Below are 15,810 nucleotides of genomic sequence, written 5' to 3'. Positions count from 1 at the left end.
TTGATCCTAGGTTTGCAGCTTGTTCTGAATGCCTTTCCTTGGCAGTAGCTCATGTGTCTCCACATCATCTTTACCTTGCAAAAGCTTCTTTTCCTGGAAAGAATCTATTTCATTAGTGTTAAACTTGTTCCCTACTGAGCCTCATCTCAGATTTTTTTTCCTTAACAAAAATGCTTTAGCAGACATTTTGGCTGCTGGTTAAGAGGCAATAACTAAAAAGAAAATAAGTGATAGCCAACACCCCCATCCCAGCTTAATTCAGTTCCCATTCCTCTGGGAAGTCTCTTCCCTTATCTCTGCATCACCCAAGACTCAAACAATATAACTGGTGTCTGACAATAAACTCAGTAGCTCCAGAATGAATGAAGGGAGAGTTTATGAATGGCCACATCCTGCCTACTGAGTTGAAAGAGTCATATTATGTAGAGTCATTGATCACTGGTAAAGATATGCATAAGGTTTTTCCACAGTACAGCATGCCTATAATGAGCAATGCCTTCCCGCATGTGCCAGTAAACTTCAGAAAAAGCAATGGTTAACACACAAAGGGTGATCTATGAGAAGATACAATTTTTATATTATGTTTATGTATGTATTATCATCTTTATAACATTCACTGAGCCATGTGTACAGGGCTGGGAAGGTAGAGTTCCAACTGTGATAATCTGGAGCTCAGATTAGTAAATCTCTTCACATTTTAGCCCATTTTCATCCTTTGACCCTGCTGGGAAAGTCAACAGCAGAATTAAAGGATTAAAAACTAATGCTTTAGATTAGACACACTAATCACTGAGTATTATTGTCACTTGCCTCTAATGCCCACAAGATTCTTTGCAACCAAATGTCTATACCAGTGGTTTTCAACCTGTGGTCTATGGACCACTGGGGGTCCACAGACTATGTCTAAGGGGTCTGTGAAAGATGATTATAACCAATCAAAAGTATGTGAATACCCAAATTTACAACCCAAAGGGGGTCCTAGTGGTATATGGAATGTAGCTTCAAGGGGCCAGCAGTGGGATTACCCAGTCTCTCCCCCTGATGCCCTGTGCATGTGGTTTGTGGTAGTCGGCAGTTGTCGTTCTCCCTGCTAGCTGTGAGCAAGTGAGTTAATGAATCCTGTTCCTAATACAGATAAAGTTGTTTACCACCCCACCAGTCTCTGCTGAATGGCAACTTGAGGACAGAATCGCAAAGGCATAGAGGTCTGAGTACCCCATCCCAAGAGCCCAAAGGCATTAAGTAAACTTTATAGTCCACATCTCCATTCAAAATTTCCAGAGGGGTCCGTACATCCATTCAAAATGTGTTAAGGGTCTGCAAATGAAAAAAAAGTTGAAAACCACTGGCCTATACCATAACTACTCAGCAGTTACGTAGCCACTATATGGTGACAATTGCTTATCATACTGATCATAATTGTTAAACTATTATTTTGTGCTCACTTACCTAATAGCTGTATCTACCTGTTGTCTCATCTTTTGTGCGTGTGCATGCACACACATATGTATGTAGAAATGTGCAATAGATGACATGTTCAAGATCAACAGATCCTGTGTCCATTCTTTTTACTAATGAATTTTAATAGGAACTGAGCACCCAAATACCATCAACAGCTTTGAGTATCTTAACCTAAACAAATCATAATCAACCACAGAGTTACCACAAGGGGTAGTAATTTGGGCCTTAAAACAATGCAAACAAAAAACCAAGGAACTTGATGGCTTAAATGAAACTAACTTTAAGTTGTAGAAACTCATAAAGCAAAACACATCACATCAATATAACTTATTAGCTTCACTTGTTTCCCTTCCACAACTCAGAAATGGCCTAAAAGCTGCCTTGATCATTTTGCAGTCTCAGCCAATGTGTGTACACTCAGAGACACACTTTTTTGAGGCCAATGTGAACTCATGCCAACCTTCAACAAGGACTGAACTTTTATGGTTGAGCAGCAATCAAACCAATTTCAACTCAGAGTTTAAACATGGAAACACTTACGGACCTCTTTCTTCCTACCAGAACCATGGTGCCACTCTAACACACCCTGCTTGTGACTATCAAGTAGAAATACATAATCATATGTGGATGACGATTCAGAGTCCAAATAAAAGAGTATGCTGGGTCATTAAAAAAAAAAATTCCTGGGGGTAAACCCCCCCAACACATCTTCCTTTGATATGTTTCAATAAACAGATAAAAAAGCCTGTTCTAACAACCCATGCTATATTTCATAGCTGGTAGGGTCAGAAGGGACCTGAGCAGATCATCGAGTCCGACCCCCTGCCATGGTCAGGAATGAATGCGGGGATCAAATGACCCTGGCTAGGAGATTATCTAGCCTCCTTCTGAAAACCCCCAAAGTAGGAGCAAGCACCACTTCCCTTGGAAGTTGGTTCCAGATGCTAGGCACCCTGATTGTGAAGTAGTGCTTCCTGTCTAGCCTGAACCTACTCTCAATCAACTTGTGACCATTATTCCTAGTTATTCCAGGTAGTGCTTGGGGGAACAGGGACTCTCCCATTCCCCACTGGTAAATTTATAGATGGTCACCAGACTCCCTCCCAGCCTTCTCTTGTGGAGGCTGAACAGGTTCAGGTCTCATAGCCTCTCCTCGTGGGGCCTGCCCTGCTGCCCCCTGACCATGCGAGTGGCCTCCTCTGGACCCTCTCAATACTGGCCACATCCCTCCTCAAGTGCGGCGCCCAGAACTGGACGCAGTACTCCAGCTGCGGCCTGACCAATGTCGCATAGAGGGAAAGGATCACCTCCCTGGACTTGCCCGAGATGCATCTGTGGATGCATGACAAGGTGTGGTTAGCCTTGCTGACCGCATCCTCACACTGGTGTCTGCAACCCTTGATTGGGCTGTATTTGATTATTAGCAGTACTGGATGTTTGGAAGTATGGTTCTATTTGGTGAAGGTTCCAGGTATAACTACTTAGCAGTTCCCAGAATATGTTTTCAGTTGCAGTTTGATCTCAAGGTACTGAACGGAGATCCAGGATACCAAAGTTCAATTTCCACCTCTATGCAGATGCCAAGAATACCCTTGGGCCATTCATATTATCCCTCTGTGACTTCAATTTCCATCTACAAAATACAAATCTGACCACCTTCTCTCTCTCACCTGGCCTATTTTACCTGTTCCAACTATAAACTCTTCAAGGCAAGAACCATGTCTTGCGAGACATGCATAGTTCCTGTAGGACAATGGGACACCAGTCTTAGTTTGGGTTCCCATACATAACTATAATAACTAGAGCTGGACCAAACAAAAAAAAGTGGGGAAAAATATATAATCAATTCCACCCATGCACACATCCTCAGACAATTAGTCCCCTTTTATTATGTTTGGCAGGTCAGTTGAGCTGTCATTACTTCAGCTCCTTCTCCTGTAAAACACCAATTCCTGTCTATGCTCATAGAGTGGCTAAGAATCTCTGCCATTTCACGTTTGCAAGAGATGAACAGGCTACATATTTACAGGGTGTCACTGCAAAATGGGATACAAGATACAATGCCACATTTCTCCAGCACCTTCCAATCCACATGCTACCAACCTCCAGCTACCCAGGCAAACCGAGTGAGTTGATCCCAAGTTTACCGGCACAGATTTACCACAGTTAAACCTCCTGTAGCCCTCTATATCCATGTTAACTGGGAGCTTTTAGACCCGCACTTCCACAAAAACAATGACTGCACAAGGTGCTATGCACTACAGATTCAGGACTTAAATACAATAAACCTAAGGCCTGCTTCTCATTGACACCAAATCCACTTGCCACCACTCCTGCAAATTATATTTTCATTCATTTTGAACCTCTTTACCTTGACAAAGCGTTACAAAGAAAGTTTAGTATAATTAACAATGTGACTCCTAACATTCGGTATACTGAACAATCCCTACAAGAGATATAAACTCTTTCTGAACAAGGCAGTTGCTATGTATATTTATTTCTACCATGCTGATGAAGTACTGCTAAACAGGAAAGGTGCCAAACCTTGAATTTAAAAGCATCAATTTAATATTACAGTAGGATTAACGCTCCAGGGTTGGCAAGAACAGAGAACTATTATCTTCATTTGATCTGAACCATTTGTTTCAGCTTTTTGCACAAAGTTAGCACTTTCTCTTCCAGACTTGCATCTGCTTTTGTTGCAACTCTTCCTGAGATTAGGAAGCATGAAAGGACCAAAAGAATAACTTTCTATCTACTCTACCAAAACATCATTGTATATTGAGAAATTGTCTGAGTGGACATCTTTCTAAAGTCTTAAATGATTCAGTGAATTAATTCTTTAACAATAATCAACCTCACTAATAGGAACCAGTTATTTTTTCATTTAAACTGAAATTCTATGTAGTCTTTAAGATTGGTTCCCCCCCCCCAAAAAAAAACAAAACAAAACAAAACATTTCATTTTTATGTTCTGGTCTTATTTACATAGGTTTCCTGGAAAAAGTATAGAAATTCATTAAAGTATTTTAAGACGTTGTAGTCATAAATTGTATGTAGTGGGCTTGAAAATGTAGTCCTTAGTTTGTCAGCAAAGCAATAAATAGGCTTACAACTTTAGACTAGATTAGTTATAAATCTGACTGTGATTGTGGTTTAATATGTTGACTTTAAAATTTCTGGGGAAAATTGTCCTTTTTAACTGAAATCAATGTTCTATCAGTCAAATAAACCATTTCAGCAAAAAGGGAATGAGCAGCGAATTTAAAACAAAAATCTATAACAGAATCATGGGTTATACAGAGTTGGTGGAAACTTCAAATTTTGGAAGTTATTAAATGTTCACAACTTTTTCCCCCCCGATTTTTGAACTAGTTCATATTTTTTTTTCAATTTTTCAGTTTAAAAGCTTGGAAAGGCTTTAAAAAAAGTGGGATTAAAAAAAAATTACAATTCCTTTTTCCAATCAGCACTACTTCAAACTCTAATTTTCTATGATGCTATGACTTCCTTAAGATCCACGTAAAAGAAATTAGTTAACATTAAATTAAGTTCCAGATTTCTAACTTGTGGCTGCTTTCTGAAGAGTGGCAAGGCTATGATTTTCAGTCACTGAATGGCTGTGATTCAAAAAAAACAACCCAAAACCCAAAAGCAAGCAAACACCCTCCCCTCCCCCACCAACAGAAAAACACAAACACACCCAAAAAACTACAGAATCCAGAGACAGAATTAACTAGTTTGATATTCTGTTGTCTTAGAAGTGATAACTTCCCTTCTCTTCCTGTAATGTTCTCTCTCTTTCATCACATGGTTTGGATGGGTGTTCCTAGTTTAAAAAAAGGAAGTGAAAAAAATCTCAAATTCTATTACAGGCAACTACACTGTTCCTCAACAAGCATCACCAACACTGTTTGAGCCTTGAATAAAATGCACCTTATCATTGTGTTCTAGAGGTGTTTGCTGTATTAGCTTGAGACTCCTTATAGAGGCTTCATTTTCAGAGGCATCTTTGAAAACCTTGCCCCCAATACCTGCATATGCTAGTGGTTAGGACAATCAAAAAACAACAACAGCTGAGACTCTTATTTGCGTCACTAATGCCCATGAAATTGAAAAATCTGAGCAGGTACAGTTTACTTGTGGAATAGTTATCATCCACACTAAAATGCACACAAGTTAAGAGTCAGTCACAGAAGAGAAATGGCTGCAGGAGAACTTAATACAGTGAACGTATTGACCAAATGACCTTTAACATAGCAGTTACTGTAGAAAACCAAATTAAAAAGAAAAACAGGACATTCATCAATTCAGAGATAAAATGCTGTGTCCAGCACTAAAGAAGGCAACCTTTAATCCTCTAGATCACAGTGTACATGCAAGAGGTCTACCAACATGACACCAAGACCTTTGATGCGCATGCCTGGGCAAGAGCATGGAAGAGGCTGCTCAAGACCTGCCACTGCCCTTCAAACCACACAAACAGAATCCAAAGGCTGGTGCTTCAGTCAGTGGTTGTAGCTTCTGCCCAACAGCAACAGATAAGAACTGCTCCCGACTGCCTAATGTCACTCAGCAAAGGCATGTTTCCATCAAGGTGATGTCCCTTAGTCTATCTCCAGAGGAGTATTCACAAGGCAATGGGGGCTAGGGTTTTGAGATGTACTTGCCTTACAACACTGTATTTTATAGGAGCTATGCCACCATAAACAGTCCCACCATGTTGCCACCAGGCCCTCCAGTCAGATGCAGTTTCCAGCCATACCCAAAACTAAAGCATCAGACCCGCTGTAATAAGCAAGGTTTTAATATTCCCTTTTTGTTTGTATTTCTGGTAGCGTGGCAACTAATAAATTAATTAAACAAAATAAAGTTGGAAGAGAAGGCATGAATGCTTCCATTGACACATGGAAAATAGGTCAGTTCAGCAGTGGGGTCTGGGAATTGTTTTGTTTTCCCAAATATTCAATATTTTTCTTCATAGTTTCAAAACTTCAGTGAAAACAGTTCTGATCTTCTTGTAGTTTAAACATTCCCCCACAACTGATTCCAGTGCAAAAAAGGAACCACAGGCATAAATAGTACTAGGAAGCAAAATAAATATTTGAGAGAGAGAGTTTATGTACTTGCACATGTGTGCCCAGCTCTTCCAGAAAGCAGGGCCAAGGACTATTAAAATGCTACCCATTTTAATTATCAGATGTTAGTGTAGTATGTAATGATAATATTTTTTTAAAACCTGTAAATTGATATTGCCCCTGTAATAATACAGAAGCTTAATCTGCTTAATACGTGTCATACATAGGAAGGTCTGGCCAAGACCAAGACGATCAGGTGTTTTTTTTCCCCCACTTTCACTGCCACAATACAAGGGAAGAACACAAGCCACTTTCAAAATTCAAGTTGTGATTAGCTGCAGAGAAGAAATTTGTTTATTTCAGTGATTGTCAGCCAAACTGCCCGCCACAATGTTTGCACTGTTAGATCTGCAAATATAATTCACAAGATAAAAGCAAACTTCAAAAAGAAATCCAGAGTTATGGTCTTTCTGAGTTCTTTGCAACAGAAAACTACCTCTATTATTTTTCTGTAGTAGAAGAAAGAAAACTAAGAGCTGGCATTTTCAAAGGAGTACCTCCAGCCTAAAAAGCTTGAGAATCACTGGTTTACTGGTAACAAACAGAAATCCATCACAGGATGTTTCTGCCATGGTCACCCCCTTGGCACATAAAAAAACAACAACTGACTACCAGAAAGCAAATAGAAATAAGATGTGTTCTAGCCTTTGCTCTAAGTGTAATCTTAGTGAAAGGATGCAAACAAGGGCCTAGAGAACTTCCTCCATCTGAGGAACTTCACTATTTTAATGCATCATTTTGATGATGGCAGTATCTTATGGTCCTGACTGTAGACCAGGACTGAGCCTTGTCCTATACAAACACCACAATGACTGTTCCTACTGCAAGGGGCTTACAACATAATTATACTGCAATACTACTAATAGCAAGTAATATTGCAAAAGATTGTAATAACAGAAAATACTGCATATTCTGCTGCCATTCACATTATACACACAACACTCATAAAAGAGTTGGTAAGCTAAAAATGACATTATGCCTCAAAGATGTAATCAGTCAGTAAGAGTTAGCTCTGTTGACACAACAGTTGTCACTTGATATGCTGCTGGGAAGTCTTCATGGCAGGAGTTTCTATGAAACCAGGCAACTATCACGGTTCCCTGCTCCTCCAGTTGCAACTATGTCCTGCTGGGCAAATCTTACCTTTAAATGAACACAAACTACTAATTTGCCTCCAGACACCCGGGGGGGGGGGGGGGGGGGGGGGGGGGGGACAGAGGGCAGAATCAAGAACATGAACGGAATGGGTCAGGACTTGGAAAAAGAAAGTATGATGCAAGGAAAGAAGCATGAAGGGGGAAAAACAAGTCAGCATTGAGACTAGCCAGCCTGTGCTTTAAGCTTATAGGCACAGTTCAAGCACATACAAGGAATATGTATAAAGTTTCAGCAAGTGGCATAGGAAAATGCAAAATAAGAATTAGTTGGTCTAATAAACACACATCTAACAAGTCTGAATCAAGACCATTTCAGAAACCAGATCAGTAGCTATGGGCTGGGATATGCAAAACATACTAGAGGGAAGGCTTATAACTCCCACTGATCTGGTGTCTTAACTCCCCTAGGGTTCCTTGAAAAGCCCAGCCTTAATACCCATGTCTGCAGTAATGCCAGGAAAAGAACTCCCCTTGCTGGTTTTTCGAAGAGAACACCACAGAGCAGAACTTGTAGTTTTCCTTACACTTACTCCCTAAAAGAGTGAGACTGGCTTAAACACACTTACACCTCCTATCCCTGTAGCAACAAAAACTCAACTTCTTCCACACATCTGCAGTCAGTAATTTAATCTGGTCCGATGAAGCCCCATGTCTCTGCACAGTGCTCCTCTACTGTGCCTCCTCAATTTCTTGGCCATGCAGCAGGTAGTTAACACTTCCTGCCCTCTCCATACTTTACTTGTCTCTCCTTTCTTCTGAAAAGAATAGTACCTCAAATAATAACCGCATCTTCACATCTCACCTTGAGCCCCTTGGACAGCCAACATCCACTGCAACATGCCTCCCTCAACACTTCCTACAAAAAAATCCCACAGCCACAACTTCCTTGAAAAGCATCAGTTCTGTCCACCCCTTCTTGGGAAAGGAACAGCAGCACATGAACTGGTCTGTCAACATTTCTGCCAAACTTGTGCAACCAAGCACATGGACTTAAACTGATTCCTACAGCAGATGAGAGATTTATGCACAAAGGCTTCCTTCTACAACACAATTCCTCAAACTCACCCTCTTTTGTCTGAATTCCCTGGACAAACAGTTGCAAGCCTCTTTTTACAAAATTTAACAGATTTCATTCAAATAATATGCTACACAGATAAAGGAGGAGCAATGCAGAAATACTCCATGCCTGCTGATTCAAAAGCCATGCTCACTTTCCCTTTTGTTGTTCCAGGGCCACTTATAACCATACATCAAGAAGATAAGGTGGGGCAGACAAAGACAGCCCCCGCCCCCCCAAAAAACCCAAACAAACAGCCTTAAGTCATTAAATTTTGCAAGAAAACAAGGGTAAAAAAAACAAACACACATACCAGTAGAAAAAGATACTGTTTTAAGTGTATATTTCAAAATAATTACCCAGTAAAGAGCAATGCAGGAGAGTTTGGGTTCTTTGCAACAAGCTGTCATTATGCATTTGAAAAGACGTAATAAAATCCTGCACTTTAAGAAGAAATAAAGGCCAACACACACAGGAGCAAACAAGGGAGGCCCTTATTTTGCTCCTATTTCAGTCTTTATTAGGCTTTGCCTTTTACTAACTTCAAAAGAATCAGCATCAGGCACATAAAGAGACACAGCATGAGAGATGGACAAGCACAGAAACAATATAGGCCTTAAATGCACATGTAGACTTGCACTGGTTTACCTTAATAAATGCAAACTTCTGGGTAGATCCTGATCCCTCAGTCCCACAATTACTTAGGCTGTCTTCACAGAAAACAGAAACTGTTAGATGATATACCAATATAAATAACTGGTGCAGCGCCTGTGTGCAGATTTCAATATTGGTTTATATCATGTAGCTTGAACTTGTAAATTTATGGGCACAAACTAAATTAACATAGCAGTTTAGACTTCTTCTTGAGTCCATGCTCAAAAGCTGTACCAATTTGGCAAAACCAATGTACAGCCAAGCTACTTATTTAGAGCTTACTTACCTTCAGGTCAATTTAAATCTGTTATAAATCATTCTACGTGAATCAAAGTAAGCTTGTTTTAAAGTGAATAATATCCATATATTTTGCGCCAATTTAGCAAAATTGTTTTAGATTAAATTGGTGCTTCCTCTGCATAAGATAATGCTGGAGCCAAGAGAAATTTCACCCAAGTCAGGCCTGAAAGAGAAGTTTGCGAAGCGTGAGCTCTTTGTGGCCTGCTCTTGCATCAGTTTACAGCCCCAAACAGACAACCAGTTGCAAAACTGGGACTTTCAACATGAAAGCATATTCCAAGAGCAACTGCACAAGTGTTGGAAGTTTGAACAAATATTAAAAGCTAAAAACAAAAACTTTGTTTTATTTTGACAGAGCATCAATCAGCTCCACAGTATTATCAGCGATACAAAACCATTTTCACAGGGAAGCACAAAATGCTGGGACTGATGAGTGGGCGCAACACACAAAGCAGACTTGGAGACCCCGGTGCAGAAACTAAATGCCAGATGAGCAGCAAGACATGCACCTACAACCATCCATATCAGAAGTACTCACAAGTAAAAAAAGTTGGTCATGATAAAATTAATAAAAGTTCATCCTAGGGCATGCTCGCTCTATCTAATCCTTTGCATTTCTGTTCATGTAAGTCACAAATGTAGCTGGCAGGCACTGGTTTACATTTGAAAAATTACTGCCATTCCTAAGATGTGATGCAGCTGACTGTTACTCAAACAACACACAGTATTTCAACAGAATAAATACTCCTTAGCTATAAGGATAGTCTTATGCTTGTGGCCTCTGCAGCAGGTAAGAATATTGGTTTAAAAGGTCACCAATAATGACGACGGGTCATTAAAACAAAAAAAATCTGTTAAAAAATCCGCAGATATAAAAGCTAAAGATGCCATACTGCCAGCCCTGAACAGAAAAACTGATATTAACTCAAAGGCACGTTTTGTTACAATATTAACATGGTAAAGATATCATGTTTGATCCAAAATTATTATTTTACAACTTTTCAGAACTCGAATCAAACTGGGATCAATTATTTGCAAAACTCAGCAGCCAACCTTTAAAACATAGGGTTCTTATCCATCACCATGAGCCATTCAGATATGAACTTGAAACATTTCAAGTACTCAGCCGAGAAGCAACATGAAATTTATGTGGGATGTTGTTTTCGCTAGTAAATTCATTAATGCATCATTATTATAGAAATAACCAGAAAGGCAACAAATACATTATGCCTCTCAGCCCAAGACAAAAACCATTATTTATACTGCATATAAACAGAGCTCATTTACTGATTTCATTTGTATTTTTTTTTTCTGACAAATGTTTTTCATTAGTTGACCCAAAAAACCACTGAATTTTGAATGATAATTTAAAAAATTACTGCAGTCTAGCTAGTTACTCCCCAGTCTATATTTTCCATGCAATTATTCTGTTCCAAGTGCAGAACTTTGAACTTATCTTTGTTGAATCTCACCTAATTGACTGAAGACCACAGCAGAAGTGCTCACACAACAAATGTGTGAATTCCACTAACTACCTTGTCACATGGACACAGGAAAGGAAGGATATACCCACCTTATAGTATTTTCATATAGTCTGCATTTCCTTAGCTTGTGAATAAGAATGCAAGAAAGATAAGATGTGGGAAGGGTAGTAAATGGCAGTGAGGGAGGAGGGAGAGAGAAAAAAAAAGTAGTAAAAATTTGAGGAGAACCTTTTTACAACTGAAATGGAATACCTCAGGTGAAGAGTTAATGCAGACCTGTGTTGCCATCACTTAAACTCTTCAAGCAGACAATACAGTTCAGCCATTACAGCAAACACTTCATTTGTTTCTAGGCAGGTAATGATAAAAAAGTCAATAATATTGTTAAGGACTATTTGGAAATGGAAAGAGAGCAATGAAGCATGCAACTCTAGCATGGACCTCTAATTAGGACACGAAAACATCTATTGAGCAAGGAGTCTGATCTGCCACAAAGGAGATGAGACTTAAAGAAACTCAGTCAAATTATACTTTAGATAAACTTGCAAAAATCTAGTAGAGCTACCATGAACAAGAGAAATAAAAATAAGTCAACGGAGAAAAGAACAGTTGCACTGTCCTCTGCCATAAATCTGATGATGGACAGGCTTCATAACGAACTTCAGGGACACAACTGTAAGTAATTCCCATAAAACTTCGAACTAACTTAATTGCAGTGTTACATAATACTGTAACACTGTAGATTGATCACAGAAGATGGAAGCACCCTGTCTTTTCATGGAATAGACATAAGAGTAGGAAAATTACATTTTAATATACATGTATTAAAATGCATTCTGTGTGTAACTGCCTTTGAGAAAAGCAACAGGCCATAACAAAAATGGTTAGTTCATAGGCCTGTGAGAGGGGTGGGTGAGCTTTTTCTGGGAGGTAGCAAATCAGCTTTTGGTATGCTCCTTTTAAATACCAACAAGCCATTCAAGGAGACTGCCTACAATAATTCAGGAAACATTCAAAAATTGAAACTTGCAAATATTTAAGGGATGCCTTTGGATCACAGTGGTTAGTTGTTGGGAACTCTACATTGTTACTATCTGCAGAACTGAATTTGAAATAAATTCAAACTTCTCTATGGCAATGTGTTAGACATAATGTTACCATTCTGTCTTTAATAAAAGGAACTTGGAGCCTTTCAAAGTTCTCAGCCACCATCTGGAAAAAGGCCCAGGCTAGGGGTGAATGAATACTACCATTTCATGGCCCCTATATGATATGAACAAGTAGTTTCAGTCCAATTCCTTGTTGCAAACACCATCATAATTAGTACTAATAGCCACCCTTGCTGGCAATTTTCCCACAGATTAAATAGGCCAAGGAGATTAAAATATTCTGCCGATAAGAGGCAACAATTTTACGCTGAAATTTTTTAGCATAAAGTATTCTGGGTAGGCAGCAGGGAGAAAAGGTTTTATTCTCCTACTCTTTTATCTGTTCCATGAAAAGACAGGGTGCTTCCATCTTCTGTGATGAATCTACAACCCAAGATCTGAAAGCTTTTACAACAAAAATAGACCTGATGATCTGCAAGGTTCCTTCCAGCCCCTAACAATCTATGAAAAAGGCCCACATCCTGCAGACACTTGCAAGCTTACCTTTACCAGCAGGAACAGCTCCCATGGTAGTAATATTAAGCATGTGCTTTAACTTGAGGATTGGGACCTAAGTGCAAAGCACTTAATGCATGCCTTTGTAATATTAGGTATGCAAATATAAAACCGAACAAAAATAACTCATTAACACAAAGTACAGGCACTGTACACTCACTGAAGTTATTTACTGTAGCAATCCAATTAAATATGCTTGTAAAATAGATGAAAAAAACATTACAAACTACAATAAGAATTGGACTACATATCTAAGTAAGGAAATTAGTATCTCCTTTATATAGCTTTGCATGCAGGAATAACTGGGTATCACACACTTGCTTACTCCTTTTTGGCTGGGAATATTCAGAACACAGACCTTTGGTCCCATATAGGCCAGTGCCTTGTATGCAGCAGGGACATCATAGCCTGCTGCTGATAAAGCCCAGCAGCGAATTACTAATCCCAGAAGCCAGGGAGAATTGTGAACTGAGGAGTGTCTCCGTGAGTCACATTGCTGCCCAAGGCTACTTTTGATAGTACTGTCTTAGTCAGAGTCGTGTCTAAAAATCAAAGCCGTCTCAAAATTGGCATTAGGTTTAAGGTGTTTAACCTACCCTTGCTATGATAAGAAGCTGCAAGTCTCAAGGCAGACTGCACTTGAGAAGCAACCCCTGCAATTTGCACATAAATTCCTGTGCCACCAATGAAAATAAAACTCCGCAGCACAGTACTTGTGTTGTCACTAGTGGAGGAAACAAAGTTCAGAGAACATAACATTACACACCCTAAAAGTAGTCAAGAAAGCAAGCAGATAAGACTGTGCTGCCTGTAATAACTTTGTTAGGTCACAGAGCCACGCCTCAGCTCTAATCCTACAAAGAAGCTGCAAGTGCGTAGATCCCAGGACCCACATGAAGTTTTTATCAACTTACAGGTACTTTATTCTCTGCAAATCAGTAGAGAATTGGGGCCCTGATCCCTTTTGAGATAACTGTAACAAAGAAATTCAGTAGTGCTTCACACTTTGCAAATGCTTCCTCATTTCAAAATGTTTCCCAGGGAGAAGAATAACAGGGACAGATCAGTTCTCCTTAAGAGTTTGTTCCTATGCAAAATGTTCTCCTCTTCTGTGCTCTACCCAGCATCTCCCAGCCAGCCACAGGATCTTGTGGGTTTCAATCTGTCATACATCCAAAAATAAAAAAAGGGAACTTACTGATCACAGGGTGAGACAAGGCTCTGACTAGGAGGTAGGAAATTAGTGTATGAAGACCTTTTAAACGACAACAAACTGGCAGGGTTTTTGGTTGTAGCTGTGTTAGTCTAAGGACATAGGCAGACAAGGTTCTTTGGGTAGATGTGATCTCTTTTATTAGACCAACCAAATAGTCGGGAAAAAACTTCTTCACAAGCTTTCGGGTACAAACATGCAAGGCAGGTAATAAGTGCTGTTGTTGCTCATTCCCTGCCATCCTCTCCTTTATTGCATTCTCCCCAGGAGCATCGCAGACACTGATTCTCCTCTTATTAATCCCTAGGGAGCTACTAACCCTGCAGCAGTTACTGCCCAAACTGCGTCTCTCGCCCAAACGTCTCTCCGGAGCCCCCCATTTCAAGCAGACCAAAAAAGGTGAACAAGCACCACAAAAAAAAAAAAAAAAGCCACAGAGCTCAGTCCCAAGACAGCAAATTTGGAAAACGACAAAACCCAAAGCAGCATGAACCAAATCATGCAGACCTTAGGCTGTCTCCCCACCCTGTGGCTCAACACCAAATCAAAGTCCCAGTGAACATATGTAGCCCAGACCTGGGCACAAAAAGGATGGGGGTCACAAGTATGCAGGCAAAGAAGATGGGAGTTACAAAGGTATCGCTGCAAAAAGAAATCAAGAGGGAGCAAATCAAACCTTGCTGAAGGGGCGAGAGAGGGAATTACATTATAATGCCGGGATGCTGGGGGGAGGGGGGGTGTCAAGGGGCAGGGGGCACCTGGACCTGGGGAGCAGGGGGAGAAGGAGACATCCCCGAAGAGCTAAGGACGAGGAACGAGGGGGCACGGGCCCGTGGTGGGGAAGGGGCAGGAGGAGGGAGACGGGGCCGAGAGCACGGCGGGGAAGAGGGGGCCATGCCAGGATGGAGGGGCTCACTCACCGACCCCGTACTTCTCGCGCTTGGTGGGGATCCAGAGGGCCATGCCGGCGGCCCGGCCCGGCCCGGGGCAGCGCCTCAGCGCCCGTCTCCCCGCGGCGGCGTCGGGCGAGGCGCCCCGGGCTGCTCCGCCATGTTCGGGGCCGGGGCCGCGGCTCCGCTACTAACTCGCGGGACCGGGCAACTTCCCTGCCTCCTGCGGCCGCCGAGAGCAGCAGAGGGAGGAGGAAGCGCCTCTCCCCACCCCGCCGGGGTTACCTTGCCCGCCCCGCCCACGAGCCGATTTGCCGCGACCCGGCCCGCCCCGCCTCGCCTCACGTTTGGCGCCCCTGAGACCGGCGCTGGGCGGGCTGCGGGGGGTTTCCGAAGCCCCCTCCGGCCTTCGAGTTGCGGCGCTGCCGGCCCCTGTCCGCGCCGCGCGGCTCTCCCCTCGGGAGATGCGGGCAGGCCAGGGGCGACGGGCAGGGAGCCACACGAGGCCCCACACGCGTGGTGGCAGCGCAGCCCCAGCCCCAGCGGTGCGACTGTCTTGTTGTGCCTTTGGCAGGAGGGCCAGGGGTTGCCGCCCCGCCGTACACCTCGCCCGGCACGTCAGGCCGGTGTCGCGCCGAAAGGAGGGTAGGCTGAGAGAAACCTTCAGTTATCCACACCGAAACCTAGCAGGAAACCCCATGAATAATCCCAATCACCTCCTGGAGCTACTCACTTAACACAGGCATTTATGTTTGCAGGGCAGAGGCCTGTTTTTTATACCTGCACTAGGAA

General features: G+C 41.7%; 1 protein-coding gene across 1 annotated transcript in view; it reads right to left on the bottom strand.

Moving 5' to 3' along the window:
- DOCK5 (dedicator of cytokinesis 5) overlaps window positions 1-15,543 on the bottom strand; it is a 125,275-nt gene extending 109,732 nt beyond the window's left edge. Inside the window, exon 1 of the mRNA XM_090053693.1 lies at window positions 15,049-15,543. Coding sequence (XP_089909819.1) covers window positions 15,049-15,091 — 43 coding nt within the window. The 5' untranslated portion in view covers window positions 15,092-15,543. The remainder of the gene's footprint in view (window positions 1-15,048) is intronic.
- Window positions 15,544-15,810: the final 267 nt, after the last annotated feature.

This window comes from Crocodylus siamensis, chromosome 6, assembly GCF_052110815.1.
Source record: "Crocodylus siamensis isolate JL-2025a chromosome 6, ASM5211081v1, whole genome shotgun sequence".
In the NCBI taxonomy this organism is placed as follows: Eukaryota; Metazoa; Chordata; order Crocodylia; family Crocodylidae; genus Crocodylus; species Crocodylus siamensis.
This window is presented reverse-complemented; position numbering and strand designations above follow the sequence as displayed.